At 50.1% G+C, this 20,227-nt stretch overlaps 1 protein-coding gene across 1 annotated transcript; it reads right to left on the reverse strand.

Annotated features, from left to right (window-relative positions):
- Positions 1–427: 427 nt before the first annotated feature.
- On the reverse strand, positions 428–18,680 carry LOC144136650 (uncharacterized). The gene is given in 10 exon segments (XM_077669170.1): positions 428–727; positions 729–845; positions 2,722–3,993; positions 4,208–4,332; positions 5,982–6,128; positions 10,367–10,537; positions 11,067–11,324; positions 12,081–12,264; positions 16,264–16,515; positions 17,002–18,680. Coding segments are annotated over 10 exon segments (4,269 nt in total). The 5' UTR covers positions 18,610–18,680; the 3' UTR covers positions 428–592.
- Positions 18,681–20,227: the final 1,547 nt, after the last annotated feature.

Genomic DNA, 20,227 nt, shown 5'->3' on the forward strand with positions numbered 1-20,227 from the left:
ACACGCATCGATTAGCTCTAGTCGCGGTTGTAACGTGCTTGCCCTAACGTGGAACAGAAGTGAAACCGTTAAGATAGAAAAGTACAGGTGTCCGCACAGACTTTCGGAACACGCCTGCCGTGAAGAATACAGCCGCCAGGCATGATTCAAAGAAATCAGAGGTTAAATCAGCACTGGTGCATGCAAACGATAACAACACTACTTAGAGCTGAGCCCATGCCGCAAAAAAAAAAAAGAAAAGAACGATTTTTTTCACGCGGCAGCCGGGTTCCGAAAAATTGTGCTCATCGGTAGGCTGGTACCGGCTAAATAGACAAGAGCACAATTTGTGCTACGAAAAAAAAAACAAACAAGAAATACAGAAAGGCACAAGTAAGAACTGCAGTGAGGCCATCGTCAAGGTTATTTGCCCGAAAGTTCTCCCCCTTCCACTCCCACGGTGTCCTTATATTAAAAAGAGCTAAAAAAAATAGCAAAATTGGTCGCTTAGCCTGTCAAAGGTTAAAAGTGTTAAGTGAATGTTTAATGAAAAAACTAAAGTCTGGTCCCGCACCAGCGACGCGCCAAGGTAGCAGGCTCTGAGAAGGGCAACTCAGCCGCGAATGAACTGCTCGAGGCTGCGCATCTCGACGGCGGTGGCGAGCCAGGGCTGGAGCAGGAGCTCCTCGAGGAACCAGCGCTGCCAGTCGCGGCCCACCGAGGACACGACGATGTGGCGGCCGCCCCCGCCCGCGGTCCGCGCCGCGCCGAATGCGAACCTCGTGCACGCCAGACCAGACTGCCAGCAGACTGACCACCTCGTCCTGGCCGTGCAGCAACATGTCCCGGAAGCCCGGACTGGTCACCTGTGGCGCAACGGGCAGTCTCATCATGCACCAACCGCCGCGGATGGAAGAAAGGGAAGGACGCACTATCGTGGTGTTGGGTAGCGGTGTGTGCTATCGGCAACGGATTACTTGAGGGGATATGACCCCGCAGGATATATGCTGCCAACTGGGAACGGGCCTCCCGAGAATTTAGGAGCCCTCGGCGCTACTCAATGCTGCAACATGTGTCCAGCTAAGCCCACTACGTAACTGAAGGACCGGCCTCAGATGATAGCGAAAAATTTTGGCTTCATGTTAGGATTGAAAAAAATCGCTGTGGTTCAACCGGGCTGAACCTAGTTGGACGAGCGAAAGCACCGTCAAGGTAAGCACACAAAGGTAAACACTCATCACACGGTTTTATGTAGCGAATGGGGCGTCACGCGATTTTGCGGCTCCGCATACGCAGCTGTGGAGAGGCGCAGCTAGTCACGGGATTAGTTTCGAGGCTAGCGAACGCTGTTGGCTCAAGCGCGCAGATGTGGCGAGTCACGTGGCATGACGTCAGAGCCAAGCCACCACTCCTGGTTTTGAGGTCAAATTTCACAGCCATATGAGCTTCAGCTCTGCGCGGGAGGAGTAGAGCTTTCGCTCTAAAAAGAAAGGAGAGCGTACGTGAGAGAGTGTTAGGCAACCTGTGGCTTGCGGGCCAGAGGCAGGGAAATTTCGAATGAGGACAGGAAGTTTAATAGCACACCGCATTCTCTTTTGCTGGCGAGGAGATGCTCGCAATGGTGATCTAAATCGAGGCGTAGATCACCGCTGTATATGCATGCAACTTATAGCATTAATCGTAAATTGTTGCGTACCGGGCTGCTTACCCACGTCGCTCTCGGAGCCTCACGAAGTTGACGGTCAGAAAAAGGTAAGATGAGGACGTGAAGGAAAGAGAAAAGGGCATGCCGTTATTGTCAGACCATGCACGGGCTAGAACACTGAACACTCTATTCACCTTGACAGAGGTTAGAAATGGAAACTTTATCGTTTCGCGTTCAGCAACTTTTGTCCAGAATTGTTTGATATGAGTGTTGACTTGTGAAACAGTTTATGAACATAATTTTCATATATTGTAATGAAATTTTACAACAATCCCTATATTCGCAGATATCATCCACAGGCGCGCATTTTTTTTTGCTATTAACGTTTTTGCGATCGTCAAAAGCCTCCACAATTAGTTTTCTAAGGTAGTCTTAACTTCTCCATGCGAGCGATATGGAAAAGATTGTTTTAAAGATTTTGGTATACATCGGAAGAATGGACCATTACCTTCAGTTTGGTCATGACAGTACCTCGCAATATCGCAATATTCAAAATTTTTGTCCAAAATTGCTGGGCAGGATGCTGCATACGCTCCACGCTTGTAGTGGGCGTAATATTGGCCCTGAACTTCGAAGGAGCAAGTGACTTCTGTATTGAGATTTTGAAGTTCGTGACGATTTTGAATGCAAATATATTTACATGGCATGCTAAGATGTGAAGTATTCCATTGTGTTAAAGAGAATAGCTGTGTGGGAAATATGAAGTTGGGCTTTGGCCGAACTGAACCCAAGTGAAAGTGACTGCATGAGGAAAGTTGCAAGAGGCCACACAAGAAACGCGCCGTCAATTTAAAAGCTGCAACTCTTGACGTGGACTTTTGCCTTAAGAAAAACCAAGTATAAACACAAGCCCTAACCCAAGTATAGGTATAGCCTTAGTGCAACGTGTAATGTATTTAGTATGAAACTCCAATGCCCCACTTTGGGACAGTGGCGACAACCGTGAACGCAATATTATGAGTTCTGCACTCAAAATATACAATGCGCAATGCAAGATGCGCCAGTAAATAAAAAACAACGGGGTAGAGAGGGCTCACCTTGATGCGCACGTCGTTGCCTTCCTGAATCTCCTGCACAGGCTCATGCAGTCTAGCGTCGCAAGGGAGGCCCAGATGGCACAGATCGCAGAAGATAGCTAGCAGGCTGTAGGTTCTGAGCGCGGCCATTGTGAGCGTGTGTGTTTGAGATGACCAGCTGCAGGAGTCGCATTTGGGGAAGACGACAGACGTACTGCCGACGTAACGGAAAAAGGATGTCACGTAACAGCCAGGAGAGGGTGCCCCTTCGCCATTAGCTATAGCGTCTTCAGCTCTTGCTGAGTTGATGAAGAGAGTCTCCAAACAATGTCTACAGATGCGGGCGCAGCGAACACCTGCGTCCTGAAGCAGCAAGTCTTCCTTTACAGCCCATTTTAGCACCACTTCAAGGGCGATGCTTTTGGCAGACAGCTGTGATGAAGCAGGAGGCAGCTGACTGTCCAGGCAGGCGATCAGAAGGTTGCCTTGCCGGTGTGGCATCTCGCGTCGAGACGCACTCGCCATAACCAAGAAAATGAGGTCCGAAAATATCCAGGGAAAGCTGGAGCAGGTCTTTTGTGCATTAGAGTACGTCACCATGAAGCATGCGGACGCCATTCTTAGCAGAATCGTCGTTTGCTCCTCGGTAGAGAAAGCGCTTTCCGGGTAACACGCCTCTTCAACTTTTTTGAAAAATCTCTTCCTTGTCGAATCCGCTACGGCACGGTACTGCTTAGTGACGAGAACTTCCACGTTGCTCTTTTCGTAGTGGCTCTTGTTGAAGCTGGAGGTGTCGATGATGAAGCCGGACACAACTTCTGCTTCAGTCTTGATGCCGTACTGCTTCAGTATGCGGTCCATATCGGACTCGTACGCCGCTCGCAGTTCCTCCACAACGCTCCTGTAGCTCATCCAGCCGTGGAATTCGAGCAGCTTTATGTTGCTTCTGCCGTCGACTAGTTGGCTGTTGAAGCTGGTGCTAACTACAGATTCCAAGAACCTTTGGAATCTGTAGAGGTGGCCAAGAACCCGGTTTGAACGATAAGTGTTCTTGTTACATCCCTTTGCCATGAAGTCCGGGTATTCTCGGGGCCTTTCGTGTTTCTCCAACACGGCGGCCACCCCGGTCTTCGCAAAGTCTAGGCAGGTGGAGATTTTGGCCGCTATGGAGAGACACTGTTTCGAAAACACGCCGTCCTTAAGCTTGTCTGCCATTGCTAGGTGCGCGTTGGACATCACGCCAACGTTGTCGTTCTTGATGAAGTCCGATATGAATTTCGCCATGCCATCTACCTGGAAGGAGTACAAGATAAAGTTGGTATCAATACCCAATTTCAGCCGCTGGAACGGAGTAATGAGTAGAACCGGAAGAAGTAAATGTTAGCATCCACCCCCTGCAGCTTGCATGTAAATTAATATTACATTTCGTAGGAAGCAGTCGTAGTTGGCTTCGGTGCATTTTGTTTGACTCCAACAGCAAAATAAGAGCCATCTTTTTCGTATTTACCAGACTCAGTTCAGAACGCTGCTGTTGAACCTTTTGTCCGTAAATCATGGGCTCTTGGTTGTGTCCCGGAAAGAACAGATTCCTGTCCCAAATGACAATGTACTCGTCTCCATCCAAGTCGGAACCTGCAAAAAGATGGTATTTAATATGTACGCAGCGACACTAGCTATCGAAATGGAGTTGGTGGCTTCATTATTTCAATTCTCTTCATCATGGGCGTTTCCCCATATTCCCTCCATCTCTTATTACAAACAGCCTGTGCTCCGGAGCCCAGTGACGAGCTCGGAAGAGAGACTGGAACAAGCGACTGAATATGGCTCTGCCGTTCCTTTTTTTATCTGCGGGAGATGACATAGCTGGAAGCTGTAGGGCGATACTGATGGCCAGACGATGTATGGGTAAGGCAACAAAAAAACTGTAACGAAGGCTCGGAACTTTGTATACAAGCCAGCAACGCAAAATGCTCAAAGTGCGGCAACGCAAGGAGCTCATTTACCGAGGAAAGCATTGCACTGCAATTGAGTTTTTACACGCTCAGATATCGAAGTAGTTCACTCTCATATAATTAGTATTGACAATCCAGAACGACCACACCCCTTGCTGGTGTAGCAGAAAGCCTTCTTGTTTGCTGGCGATTACAGACATCGTTTTGAGAAATATGGCGAGAAGTGCGGGTAATGCGCATTGAAATGTAATTCCCGATGCATTACTCGCAGTGCAGAAGCAGAACTTTTTCTCGTTGACAAACCGACTGCTTGCATTCATACTGGAGCTACCTGCATACGTGACTGATTACAGGGTTACAAGTTTTCGGTACTTCTGGTCTCCAGCACAGGGCAAGCCCTAGGCGTCACAGCGCGCTTGTTTAGGAAAGTAAAACGCATGGTAACGATGTATGCGATACCCGCACAGTAAACACAGCCACGTACTTTTCAGTAGAATTACTTTACTTTTTTTTGTAGAACTGTAGACCTAGCGGATGCACTATTGACCGAATATACCTGCCAGCTTCCGCACACTTCACTACGCAGAATTGGAGTATAGGCAGGCCGCAGTGCCCAGGTGGCGCTGAAATTGTTCCGCCACGCACGTAAAAAAAAAAAAAGCTGCGGTCTGCCAATTGGGCGGCGAAAAACGAGTGACCACGTTCTGAACGATTAGAGGCGCGCGTTTGGCTGATCACATTTCTTGCCAAAGTGCTGTCGACGTAGCCCAGTTGGCTGACGCGCGCGCCACGTGTGGCTTCGACAGAGTGTGGAAGCTCGTGGCTATAAGCGCAGGCAGACAGCGCGGAAATGCACTACGGGTGCGCGCCAGAAACCGCTTGCCCCTCTGGCTAATTAAGCTGTGTTCCAGGTAGTTTGCCGTGTCGACAGCAGCGCCGGAAGGTTGCGCATACACAGGCTGTAAAATGAAATGGCAGTACAAGTGAACGGCAGCAGTACTAGAACCCTACAGAATGAAATAAACCTGTTCAAATTGCGCGCTTCTTGAGTGCGGCCGTCGGTACGCGGCTTGAAGAAATGCGCTCGCCGCTTTAGTGTCCTGCTGCAGCGCGTTCTACCGTCCGAGCTAGTCTGAAGCGACGCCGACTAGGGTCAATGGGCCCAGCTGAGAGCACTGAAACCGTAGTGGCGGCTCTTAAAGTCAATCACGGGTGACCGAGTAAGCCTTGACCATGCACTGCACGCGTACGGAGAGGGCGCGGCCGTACTAAAGGCGACCAGAGAAAGCGCACCGGCTTGCGCAGAAAAGCGGTTCGCTGCATGCTTGCCTGCCATTTCGTCGGAGTGTGGCCTGAAACCATTTGCCGGGAACACGACGCAGTCTTTGATGTGATGCAAGGCCGGGACATTCACTGCGGTGAATTTCCTCACGTCGCCGGGGTGCAGACAGGGGCACTTTGTCACGAGCACGGTTCCTGTAAAAAAGCAGGCACGCTTCGTCGAAACTGCACCGCAACGGTTGTCTGCAAGCGAATGGAGGTGAAACACTGCATAAAGAAGTGGCGCATATGTATAAAGTTCACATCAAAGTCGTAGCTTTCGTTTTATTTTTTGAAGAGTAACGTCAACACGTGTGCTGCCTGAAAAACTTGGGAACATACTTCTACACTGTGCGACATTCATCATTCGTATAGTGTGGTCCCTGAGCCCATGATTTGAACTTAATGACGACGGATTACAGGCACCGCGAGCGTATGAGTGCGTGAAAGAAAAATCATCCTGGAGGAAATTTCCTTGCGATGCTCACAATGCAGTGGCACAGCACACACGCCACCTGCACAGAGTGGCACTGCTGCATCGTTCGCCAGCGAAACACTCGCATGGCAGCAAGAGGCATGGATGGCTAGAAAAAAGGGCGTTAATAACAGCACGGGTACCGGGCATCCCCTAGCAACCAGATAAAAGTAGAGTGACAAGCAGTGGCACCGCAAGGCGGCAGCCTCTGCGTGAAGCGGCGTACCAAGCCTGCGATATACCGCATTGTCCTGCATGCAAGAAGTAGCGTCAAGGAAACGTGCAGTGGTGGTCGTTTCTCCAAGTGCTTTTGCAAGCATGTCAGTGGGCACAACCTGAGATCAGCTTCCCGGATATAAGGCCTGACGTATGTGAAAAGTACGCACGAGGCGCAGCGAATACATTTCAGTCGCCATGTGCGAGTTCATAACACCAGTTTTGCCACAGGAGCATAGATTAAAAATGTTAGCACCGAATTGAAGTGAGGAGGACCACTTCTCAAAATAAGGCCAGAAGAAAATTCACAGGATAGGCTTCAGGATGGTGCGGCAATGGAATGAGGACGGCTTTGTTAAACGTACGGTGTGAGGGCTCTTTGGAAAACGCGCAGAAGTGTTTCGGCCTCAACCTTCTCTAGTTTTCCCGGGAGGTCTGGCTAACGAGGGGTGCTTGAACACATTAGGAGGACGGCTAAGCTTCGCCTTAAAAAACGAAGGGCTATCGCCGTCTACTCTCCTTTCTATACTTTTTATTTCCCATTTTTCACCGATTACCAAGCTACAATCACATTACCGATGACGTTCATTGATTACAATACCAATTACCAACCACAGTTATCGATGACAAGTCACTAATCATTATATGGGCTACACTGCAACACATGCTACACCACTACATACCCATATGTACGTACCATTTGTTTCACGGCGTTACTATGTCACACACCACAACGCGTTCACTAGGTGTCCCCCTAACACACTTGAACTAATGACAATTCGTGCACTACGCGCTGCGTGCCCACCTAGAAATCAAAGGGTCTGGGTTCGAGCCCCAGTGCCGGCTAGTTTCTTTTTTCATTTAAGACTTTTGGGATTTTTTCCCGACTCATGAAGGACGTCGGCCGACGCCAGGTTTTCAGCAGAATGAGCTCCTTTTGATGTCGCGCAATATGAGACCCAAAATCCGATGAGCGCGGGCGTAGAGGGTGTTAGGAATATGCGTATAACTAAGCAAACAGTTAGGAGGTTTAAGGAATATCTATTATAACTGAAGTTCACAACACCTTTCAAGGAAACCCGACGTCAGAAGACACCCGAGATGATGGCATAGCGGGAAGACTAACGTTTCGAAGGTGCGCACGCGCTACGGAATACTATGTAGTGTGGGGGGCTCCGGATTAATTTCGACCACTCGGGGGTCCTGAAAGTGCGGAGAAATCTCTCCTCCATCGAAATACAGTGTCAAAGTCAAAGTCAAAGTCATTTATTCAGGCAGCAGTAATAGGTGCCTAGGAGGCAGACATAAAGGCAAATTAATGCCTGACTCAGTGTCGGCCCCCTTCCCCCCTTCCCAAACACATCACTCAACAGCAGGTACAGTCACATCGTTGAACAAAGTTTCGATCAACATAAAAGGAACACATTAATACAGCATAGCATACAGGGCTAAGTCATACTGCGAGGAAAGAAACAGCCAATATAAATCGCATGCAGTAATAGGCAGAGAAAATAAACAAGCGGGAACAATAAAACATTCACAACAAAAAACCATCTGGTGTCTACTTGGAACCCAGAAAAAAAAAGGAAATAGTCAAAATTGTGTGCTAAAAAAATGTGTTAATGTTTCTGTTAAAGGCTAGAGCTGAAGAACTGTCAGTAATAATATTCATAACCATGGCGTGCTTATTCAAGAAGTCAGGAATCTGATATGTTAACTTTTGTGTTCCGTAGTTTGTACGAATCCTGTCTCTGTTATAAATGGTATGCCGGAGATTGTACATGTGTTCTTTATGAAGATATTTTTCTGTGAACGATGATGCATTCTGTTTGATTTGAGTGTATATAGCTACTGCTAGTTTTTTACATATGATGTTTGTGATAGTCAGGATTCGGTGTTTTTGGAATAACGGTGCTGTATGAGTTCGGCGTGGGACATTTTCTATTTGGCGCAGAAAATGTTTTTGTAGTACATGTAGGTTTTCTAAATTTGTTTTTGTGGTCGTACCCCATACAAGAAGACAGTAGTGCAGACGGGAGTGTATTAGAGCATAATACAATTGCTTTTTTAACCATGGTGGTAGCAAATCTATTAGTTTATAGGTGACCCCAATCGTTCTTGAGATATCTGTTCGAACTTTTGCGACATGTGCAGACCAGTTTAGGTGTTCCTGAAAGATTACACCTAGAAATTTATGTGATGCAACGCGTTCGATCTGTTCATTGCCGAAGCGCAGAAGAATGTCTGACATACATTTATTTTTTGGTCGAAATACAATATATTTTGTTTTGTTCGTGGTTAGGGCTAGTTTATTTACGTCGAGCCATACCGATAGGTTACACAGCCAGACATTTGCCTGCCTCTCAATATCTACAATATTCGCACCAGAAATAAAAGCGTTAGTGTCATCAGCATACAGGGTAATTTGCGGGTTAGTGGAATATTTACAATATTATTGATATATAACAGAAACAATAATGGACCAAGTATAGACCCTTGTGGTATCCCATATGCGATAACACCAATATCTGACTGCGCTTTGCCTACCGCTGTGTACTGAAATCTGTTTGACAGGTAACTCTTAATTAAATCGAGAGCAACGCCTCTAATCTCGTAGTTGGGTAACTTTTGCAGTAAGATTTCATGTTTGATAGAGTCGAATGCTTTTTTGAAATCAAGAAACAAACCTACTGTGTACAATTTATGCTCAAAGTTATCTATTATTTGATCTTTATATATATAAGGGCTGTCTCCGTTGACTTACATTTTTGGAACCCATACTGTTGTTCTACTATGACGTCGTTTTGCTGGAAGTAGTTTAGAAGGCGTGTATTTATAACTTGTTCTATTATTTTAGAAAAGATTGGCAAGACAGAGATAGGTCTGTAGTTATTAAGGCTACATTTATCACCTCCTTTATGAACAACGAATACTCTTGCGATTTTCAGTTTATCAGGAAAGACACACGAACTTAGGATCAAATTGCATATATGCGACAAAGGGCGGCTTAATAGATGTGCAACTGATTTTATTGGTTGCGCTTTCAAGTTATCCACTCCGCAAGCACTACTGTTATTTAGCTTTTTTAGTAGCGTAAATATTTCTGCCTCTGTAGTAGGAGTCAAATAGATTGAACCCGCAACAGCCGAACCCATATATGATTTGCAGTCAAGGTTAGAGCTATCCGCGTTGTTCGTATTAAATGCTCCTGCGTTTAGGAAGTGTTTGTTGAATTTATTTGCTAGCGAGGTTCCCGTATAAGTTGTGCCTTCAATATTCAATTCCTTGAGTTCTTTCTTCTGAGTATTTGACATGAGATGGTTTGCGGTTTGCCACATTTTTGCCATTTTTGCCACATTTTTGCGGTTTGCCATGTTGATGACACCTGCAAACTTGTTTTCGTAGTAGGAATGGCGCGCTTTTTTAATGTCATGTCCTAGTTTGTTTCTTATTTTCTTATATTGATTTAAGTAGTCCAGAGCTCTAGTTCTGATAAATAGAGCGAAAAGTCTGAAGCAGGATTCGAAGCCGCGACATTGGGCACAATATAGCTAATCTGGAACCTGGGAGCTCCAATCCCACGGTATTTTGCAGTATTTTTGCACATTTGGTATCATTGCACGTCGCCCACATTTAAACGCGGTCCCAGCTAGCGCACTCGTGCGCAGCAGAATGGTGTAGCCACAGCCACCGCGACGGGTACCTGACAGGATGAATACCGGCGGGCCATTTTGCTGTCGGGTGGACGAACCAAGTGAAGTGAACTGCACGAACACCTGGCCGTACTTCAGCGTCCCGGTCTCATCGAGCACACCGAACATGTTTCGACCCAAGTTGCGCGGTACAGCGATGCGAGTCTTGGACAGGAGAGACTCTGGAATAAAGAAAAAAATGAAGCGTACATTAAAAATATTTTACGTATCGACTCCAGAACTGCTATATACGCGAATTCATTGCTTCGTACATATACTGCATAGGTTTAGGGGGGGTTTAACGCCCCAAAGCGACTCAGGCTACGAGGAACGTCGTAGTAAAGGGCTCCGAAACTTAGATCTGCCGGGGTGCTTTAACGTGCACTGACATCGCACAGTACACGGGTCTCTAGAATTTCGCCTCCATAGAAATTCGACCGCCGCGGCCGGGATCGAACCCGCGTCTTTCAAGTCAGCAGCCGAGCGCCATAACCACTAAGCCACCGCGGCGGCGTACTTCATACTGCACAGTGTCTACGCAGTTTTTTCGGTAAAATCGGCGTAGCGCCCGATACGTTTGAAAACAGCGCGAGTGCTGTACAACTGCTAGCGCGTCAAATCATTCGCAGCTAGCTACTGCGATTCTTGGAACTATCGCTGCCGAAGGCCGCACTGTTCGAGGGGCGGCGGCGGCAGGAAGGTCTGGCTCACCCATGGATGTCCTGTAGACAGCAAACAGGATGGAGCGCACGAAGGGGTCCCGCGTGAGCGAGAAGCCGTGGCGCAGCAGCTGGCCGAAAGGGAGCGCTGGGCCCACGTACGTCTCGAGAACCTGCAGCGCGACGCTGTCGCTGACCAGAGCCTCTGTGAACAGGGTCACCATGCGCTGCTGCAGGCAGAAGAACACCCGGCTGGGGACGCCCAGCTGCTCGAGCAGTGTGATCAGCTGCCGGTTCAGGAACACGGGACCTGGCAGAACGGGGCACGTGATGGACGGTTGCAGAGTACGCTGCATGGGGCGACTCGTACAACAACCGAGCCTGACGTAGCTTGCGCACATCTAAAGTTGCGTGTACGCGCTTTGGATTAGATCAGACTCGAGGAAGAAAAAAACACGCCGCGCCTGCCGAACTGTAGAAACATCAGCCCAACAGGTGCACTACAGGACACAACCCTCACCCGCTGACCCCGAATAACCACGTCCTGCGGGACCTGCGGTAACCTTATCCCCGCATACTTCCTAATCTCATCCGCCCACCTGACTGAGTCAGGTGTACCTGCAACGTCTGCCTTAAGCCACGTCGTTATTCTAAGGGACCAAAGGCTGCCTTCGCGCATTACATGCCCTACTCATTCCATGACATGAAATAGGAATTAACTCGCGTTTATTTCTTGTCCCGCTCTGCTCAATCCCCGTCTTTTAACGTTGCACGTATCATTTTCCTCTGCGTACCGCGTTTCGGTGTGCTTAGCTTAATTTCAACCCTTTTCGTTAGACGCCATGTTTCTGCACCACAAGCGAGTGATGGCAAGATACAGCTATTGTATAATTTCCTTTTGGGGAACACCTGTATATGCATGACCTGAGATTACCTCCTGTTGAGGCGCGTCGCATACGCTGTGCGCTCCATTAACATTTCTTCAAGCACGAAGCTTCGTTACGCCCGACTAAAATTGCGACGCGTGCGGAATGAAATATGGAGAAAAGGCATGTTGTGGACTTACGCGGAGCTGAAATTTTGATGACGTCAATGCACTCCGAGTTGACGCAGTTGAACTTGCGCATGCTTTTCCTCAGGACTATCTGCCTTCCGCTGAGCAGTGGGTTGACGCAGAGCATGCCTTTGTAGCCAGCGTAGCGAATTTGGATGGCAGACGGGGAGACAGTGAGGCCGATCTTATCGGTCACCTATTGGAGAAAGACAAGTCACGGCCCGCACCATGGGGGTTGATGTCGCAGGTGTCTGCAGCTACCTCAATCTTGCGGCACACGCATGAGAGAATTAATCTATGCATGAAGGCATTAGCCTGCCGTTACCCTACGCGGCAAATACCCATGTAAACCCAGCAGTGCGAGCGACTCATTACTTTCTGGAGCCTCACAGAAAAATGAAATCATATTAGGCAGAAAATCAACCGCAATGCTTCACAGCTTCCTATAATAGTGGGCGGTCGGAAGCTGGTTTCTGATCGAGCACTGAAAAGGCGAAATCACCAGAATTTAACCAGGTGAAAGACACGGCAGGGGGACCGTTCCTAGCCACAAGGCAACGTTTGAATGTCCCGAAAGCGACGAATGACTCGGAAGGGCAGCTCATTTAACTAAAGCTGCATGAATGAGTTGTGTTCGCAGCAACGAGGAGAGGCACAGACGGCAAGGCGCCACCCCCCACCCCCTTTGCAACATGCACGCGCGTTATGTGAAGGACTGAATACATGAGGACTATATATTGCTCACAATCAGGATTCCAAGAACTCGCTCCGCCGACTTTTGCCAGCGACATTGCACCTGTGTGCAGAATTATAGACCTCGACATGCCTGCGAGTGCGCTGGTGTAGAAAGAAGCGGGAGCTACGGACAGACCGCCACAGAAAGCTGCAGGTAGAAGGCGGGAGGCCGAGTGCGGTGCCCGACGCTGCCGATGCTCACAACGGACTCCCTGCGGTATGTTGTGCCGTTGTTCTCCCCCCGCCTCGCGGGAGCGGGCGGACGATCACGTTTGTGCGTGAGTGCGTGGCGGCAAGCGTCCCTACCAGGAGCCGACGGCGTAACGGCTCGAAGTGCCGAAGGAAGTCGGAGCCTGGCACCATACGGGCTGCCAGCAGAGGAGGCGAGACGTTGGCTGCAGGAAAGCGCTGCCCTGCGATTGACACCTGATCCGCGCGAGACATCCCAAAGAGGCCATCGGCCCTCCCGTTGTAACGGGCGTGGTTTCTGAGAATTGGGCATGCCTTCTTGGCCGGCTGCAGGAGCAGCGAAGGCGAAAACACCGTTGGGCGAGGAGGACCCTGAGAGAGAAAGAGAAGCCGAGAATCTCCAGCGAGACGCGTTGGTCGCGGCGGGAAGACACAGGAGAGCCAGCCGCTGGGAAGAGAGGCAGACCACGGTAGAGCCGAGGCCGCCGTGGCCCGCCCACGCAAGATGAGCGGAGTGAAGCCCCGACCTGCCGGACGACGACCAGTTCTAAAAACCAGCGGTGAGCGGACCCCCCGTTTCTCCTTCAGGCAGAGAAATAATGTTTTGCCGAGTTACGGCCTTGTTGGCTCAATTCTCCTCGCTTCAGCAGGACCCGTAGATACCAACTAATTAGTTTGTTTTATGAGCGACCCCGGACAGGCGGGAGCGTCACATAAAAAAAAAATGCTACTTTCGTTGAACCTTTCTGAAAGGAGTACAGACACCTAAATTTTGGGTGCTCGTTTTCTTGTTTGTAATGAAGCGTAAGGCATTAATATACATGAATTACCACCAGATATTCTACGACCACTAAATAATTTATAACCACATTTTTTTCGTGCTGTTTCGATTTCAACAGCCGAATGAGGACTGACGTCAACTTGTACTTACAGGTTACGTGACATAAAAAAATCAATATAATCGCTGCTTCCTCATTCGTTGTCATTCCGGCTCGTGAGGAAGTCTGGCTTCAGCACTGCAGTAAGTTAAAACAATAAAGCAGCGATTTTATGGACGTTTTTTTCATGCCTCACTTGAATCAAAAGCACTCTTTGACGTCACAACTATATTTGGGTTGTTAAAGCCGAAAAAGAATGGCAGAATAAATTCGATTATAAATTATTTAGCGGTTGTAGATGAATATCACGTGGCGATTCATTCGTAGTACCGTCTTCCGCATCATTATAGAGAAGAAAACATGCGACCAATATTAGGTGTCTATACTCCTTTAATTTTCGTCTATAAGGATTTGTGCATGGTTTGAGTCGCCAATATAATTAGCGTTTGGTTTACTGGTCGTCATTATGCATGGAACTTTTCCTGAAGATCTAGCTGTAAGGTTCGCGAAAATAAAATTTCGGCATCAATGAAGCCTTCGACAATGGTAGGATGATCGATTTTTGCACGCCATAGCAACACCAATGTGCTTTCAGGCAGGCAGTAGCGGAATGTGCTAAGAGTTAATTTCGACCACCTTGGCTCACTGGCCAAGGCAGGAGCGTTGCCGCTCCAGCTCCAAGCAGCGCGCAGGGCGTTGCATCACATAGACCGGCCCCATCGCGCACCGGACGGTGGCTCGCTACTGCAGCGGATGCGCACGTACCCACGCTCACGAATGGGTGCGGCGCTGCAGGAATATGAGCGCCTAACAGAAGACGCCCCCCTACGGCCACTGCCCGCCCTGGACTGCTGCGTCGGAGATACAGCGAGAGATCGTCGGCATCGCCGGAAAGCGGAGCACACCCCTCTGCGCTGTGCAGCAGCTGGCCAAAGCCGTCATACACGAGGAGCTTCAGGACCATCTTCTCGTGTACACCGACGGCTCAGTGGTCCGCGACAGCCGCTCCCTCGCAGCGGCGGCTACCATCCCCGCCCTGCGTCTGCACAGCCAGACACGCCACCTTCCTGGTCTCCTGCACCACGACGGAGCTGATGGGGATCCAGCTGGGATTGGACCTGCTGCTCTCCATCGTCCCTCCGCCGCCCAGGAGTGCTCTGCTATGCGACTCCCGCACCGCCCTCATCCGCCTGCAGTGCAATGGCCGGGGTACCCCACTAGTGCGCGGCATTCGCGCAAGCATCGAGTGCCTCGCGCAGAAAGGATGCGTTGTGCGTGCACAGTGGGTGCCCCGCCACTGCGGCATCGCTGGCAACGAGGAGGCCGACGAACTCGCGACCGCCGCACACCAACTACCTCCAAGTGATCTCCCCCTTGCGCTGGAGGACGTGCGTGAGGTCATCCACGACCATCTCCGACGGCCGCACCCTGACCCACGGATCGCCGGAGGTGAGCGCATCGCCAGCATCAACAGCTGCTGCGCTCTTTCGCGGTCGCAACGCGCAATGATCCTCCGCGCGCGCATCGGCTGCGTGTGGCCTGGGGAACGATGGGTGCGTCACGGACTCGCGACGAGTGATGTGTGTGATGGATGCGGTGTAGTGGAGATACTGGAGCACCTGATCCTTCGCTGTGCCGCGTTCGCTGACGCTCGTCGTGATATGCTCGCGGCGCAGGGCATACTCCCAGACTCGCTCAAGACGCTATTGTGGCCGCAGGGTAGTGCGCGCACACGTGAGCGAACCTTGGTGAGCCTCTGTGAATTTCTCGAACAGACGGGCTTGACGTCCCGTCTGTTTTGCGCCAGGTAGGGAAGCGCAGTGACAGAACGCTCCGCATGAACTACCTCAGACCAATAACAGCTGGGCGCCCCACCCCAGCTGTTGTGTGCAAAGTGTTTCGCGCGCGGGTTTTTATTTTTTTTTCTTTCTTGACTGCACATGCTACATTATGGTAGTATTTCGAGCCTTCAGCGTGGCAGCGCCGTCACGCCGTCACGTGGTTGGTCACGTGGCGTGGAGGAGCTGCCGGCGGCACGGCACCGTGGCTGATTACGTGCCTCGTCACGTGGTTTGTCACGCGACCAGCCACGTGTGCGGAGCAGCTGCAGCTGCTGGTGGCGCGGCGCGCCGGCGAAACCGAGCTGCAAAGGAACGCCCAACGAAACACAGCGGCGAAAGACTGACTTTGCAATTCAACTGAGCAAATTCCATCCGGCCAGCTGTAGCTATCGCGTCACTCCAGGTTTAACCAGAGCTAAACCACCGCAAATTTTTAGCAATTTAGGAGTTTATCAGGAGCACCAGTTTAAGCAGGTATTTGAGCTAATAACCTCGCTCACCACCTTGACGTTACGATAGTTTGGTGGTGGACGTTATAAAAATATGGTTTACCTCTTTGAGGAGCCCGGGCGAAATCATGCCGATGCCGTCAGAGAAGATGTAATGTTCGGCAGTGACTGGATGCTTTCCTCCCAAGATGTCGGGGACTTCCCGCACAGAGTTGCTGAGCAGGGGAACGTGTACAGATTCTTCCGTAGACGAGAAACACTGTCCCATGCGTGCCATCTTTTTGGCAGTGCTCGCAATACCACTGAAGTCACCCATCCAGTAGCGAATCATCTCGCTCGAGTAGCCCTTTGCGTCCTAAGAAAAAGCGCGAAACGTAATGACCGTAAGACAATCGAGAGACTAGTAAAATTAGTTTTGGATCGCATGCTGCGGTTACGCAGAGGCGTCGCACACATTCCCCAACGCATTATTGCGAAAACATCGTCTCATTGAAGGCTGTCCATTTTCACTGGTGATCCTTTCTAGTATAGCCTTCACCTGCCTCGTGTAGGGCATGGTTTTCCTCGGCTCACTCAGCCGAGGCGCGAACAAACAGTTGGCTGTTAAACGGAAGCGCCATTCGCTGATGCTGCTCACTCGCACTCAGATACGAGCAAGGTGTCAAAAGCTGCTTTTTCTTATCTCGACTGCAAGGAACAAGACAATGGAACACTACACTTGCGCTACTGCTATGACAAAGGCACCTAAAGGCACCTTCGGCAAGAAGCGGTGCAATCCACGCCTTAGCACTTTCCAGGGCACGATCGTAACAAGCCTGGGAATTGAGAACTGCCAACTCACCGTTGCGTAAAGCCAGGCCCCATGGTCCCGAAGCTGGCTGCACGAAGTGGCCAGGAGCCTGAACCGCCTGTTTCCGGCGACCAGGCCATCGCGGAGCGTCCTTGCGACAACCCGCTCGATGACCATGTGCCGACAGTGACCGGACATGAGCGAGTAGGACAAGTTCTGCATGTTGTCGTCGCGAAATGACACACGCAGCGAGAACTCCGGGTCAAACTTGCGAAGAATCCTGTTCTGGCAGTGGATCTGCGGAGGAAGCAAAATGACCTTCGACGGAGTGACGATGCAGCGTCGAACCAAGCAAGTACCAGCGGGCGTCTTTGAGAGAGCGGCGGCCGGGGTGCAGAACTTTGCGAACAGCTTCGGCAGGCATGAAATTATGTCGACAATCTCGTGCTCTTCGATGGCGCTTCGAATGGCGTACAGAGCCAACTCGAGGGCAGGACCACTGGTGTGGAGAAGCCTTATCAACAGCTCTTCAAACTCTTCCAGTTTTTCACAAGCAAGTAAAGCCATTTGAGCGAATCCGTCGTGTCCTTGCTGTAGGACAGCGCTGAAGGCGTAGCATGTTGGGAAGCAAAGATTCGGCTTAATCTTGCTGTGGCATCGCATCTTGATCTCTCTCAGCTTGGCGCCAACCTTCTTCGTAAGCATGGGGCTGTACTGGAAAGTGGTCTCTGGCTTGCAGCGCGCACAGAGGCGACTTATCGCTTGTCGCGCTTTCAGCTTGTTTCGGAGGGTCAGCTTGACGACTGAGCTCCCGCCAATGTCGTAGCTGCGCATCACCCACCAGCAAGGACATCCCAGTTGGAAAACGCGGTCGTACCATACGCCATCTCCTGTGGATGCTTCCCACTCATTCACGTCGTACGCACTTCGGTACAACAGCGGGACAGTGACGAGTTGAAGGTAGATGCCTAGTGCGTCGTGGTAGGTTTCAGCCTCGTTCAGAACGACTCGGAAAATGCTGTGGTACGGTATCTGCAACTTGTATGAGCTGCAAGTATGACTGCAGCCTTTTTTGTGGACTAGCTTGAGCATGACTTGCAATAGCCGTTCGTCGTGCTTGAAAGCGCAACTCAGGGTGTACCCGGGGGCGCCAGGTTTTGAATAAAAGACGTGGCTTTGGGCGAAAAGGCAGAGCCCAGCGAAGGTGCCGAAAGAGAGAGATGCAAGCTGAATGTCGGCTTCGTGCGGCATCCACCTGCACCAAAACCCACGCTCTCGCTCCGGGATCAGCCACTGGAGATGGCCCCTGAACGGCATCATTCTGCCCAGAAGGCACCACTGCTGAGTTACCCTTGCGCTTACGGCCTGCAGCGCGCTCGTGGGAACAGCTCTGCTGCCTGTGTCGGGAAACGTGTATTTGCACACGGCCTGGTAATATCTCTCCTCCGTGTGCGTACCCGGCTGTTGGGCGACAGAGCTGATGTGAAAGCGCGCGCGCAAGGGGATGTCGATGGTCGTGAAAAATCTCTGTAGCAGCGAGACATTTTGGTCGATCCCTGTGGTTTGCTCTTTCCACACAGCAAGCAATGCGAGGCTGTCCCCCATCTCGGAAAGCCTGAAAGAGGAGGATTTCAATCGGCGAGGAAAGGGCTTTGGCATATACACTCGCGCGCTTTTAACAAAGAGTAAAACGGCTCAGTATACCGCTATGTGTACTCACGACCGAAATGCGAGAGACAAACGAACAGGCAACTAACTATACACGTGTTGACCTGCCGAAAGCCACAGCAAATATTTCGAGATTACTGCGGGGACAAACTCTGTACAACCGAGCTACAAGTCGGACGCTTGTTTATCATGTTCGGAAATTTATTTTGAGCATAATAAAACTTGACAGTACGTACCATTCCTCGCGTTCCCGATAGGTTAAGCATGTAAACGATCCCTTCTTTAAAGCGAGGTAAGCAGTTCAAGCAAAATACCAACAGTTCGCTGGTGCAACAGAACTACTCGAGCACATTTGCACTGCCGTGACTGAACACTGCGGTCGCAGGGGCTAGCCATACACTGTAGGGTTATTTTGTCCGGAAAGTAATGTCCGTGATTATGTTGTGGAGCAACTATATGTCACAGTGCGCTAGGACCGGTTGGGAATGGTTGAGGGGAAGTTAGCCTACGCGGGCGCGGTCGCGCAGTCTCTGCGCCCGTCTTGAGATGAAGTATAGGCTTTTCCTGAAACTCGTTTACTTCTCCCGTGCAAGCCGTAATGCAGCGCCCGTTGGTACTTCGGATTGGAATCAAATTTTGTATGAAACTCTGCATGTGCGCAGTGGAAACTTTCCGCATGATAAAGATATTCTTTGTTAATAAGTGTGTCAGAAACGCAAGTCTTTTGGTGGCACAAGGTCTTTTTAGAAGGCCGTGGATGAAGTCCGCGCTGAACGGCCATCAACGACCCTCTCCGACCAGAATGTGGCGCGTTTGACCGATCTTTTGAGCTCAGACCATCGTTTCAATGTCCTTTCAGTGGCACAGAATTTAATCATACCCCTCCCGCCCAAAAAAAATCACGGCATTGAGACGAATAATTTGCAGGTGCGAAAAGTGTGCGCGAAGATTGTGGCCAAAGTTTAACGGACGGCCAAAAATCGCGCCGAGTTGAAACGTGCCAGGAGATTTGGGACTTGTATGAAAGTGAACCCACTTTTTAGGAAAGGTCATCACTGGTGACGAGTCTTGGGTGCTGAATACCTGTACGACACCAAAGCATGCAGCATACGAAACAGCGAAGTGCCGAGTGGCAAGCCTCGGTATTCCCTCGCACCAAGAAGGCCAGAATGAGCGAGTAGAAGTTCAGGATTATGCTGTTTTTTTTTTTTTACATTAGTGGTCTCGTTCACCACGAGTTCGTACCACATGGCAGATCCGCCAACATCAGATTCTACGTGTAAGTGCTCAAGAGACTCAAACGAAGGGTTCACCGCGTCTGACCTGGCATAGCGGGCACTTTGAAACTTCACCATCACATCGCACCAGCCTACACCACGTTCCTCGTGACCCGCTTCCTGGCAGATTCAAAACTACACACGGTACTCCAGCCGCCCTAGAGTCCTGACATTGCTCCCCCAGACTTGCTTCCGCGCTTGAAAACTCCCATGAAAGGAAATAATTTCGGAGCAGTTGACAGAGTCAAAGAGGCTTGCACCAAGGCTTTAAAGGACATTCAGGAGGAGTCCTACCATGACACCTTCGATACCTGTAAATCTCGCAGGAAGTG

Source organism: Amblyomma americanum, chromosome 1, assembly GCF_052857255.1.
Source record: "Amblyomma americanum isolate KBUSLIRL-KWMA chromosome 1, ASM5285725v1, whole genome shotgun sequence".
NCBI classification, from domain to species: Eukaryota; Metazoa; Arthropoda; class Arachnida; order Ixodida; family Ixodidae; genus Amblyomma; species Amblyomma americanum.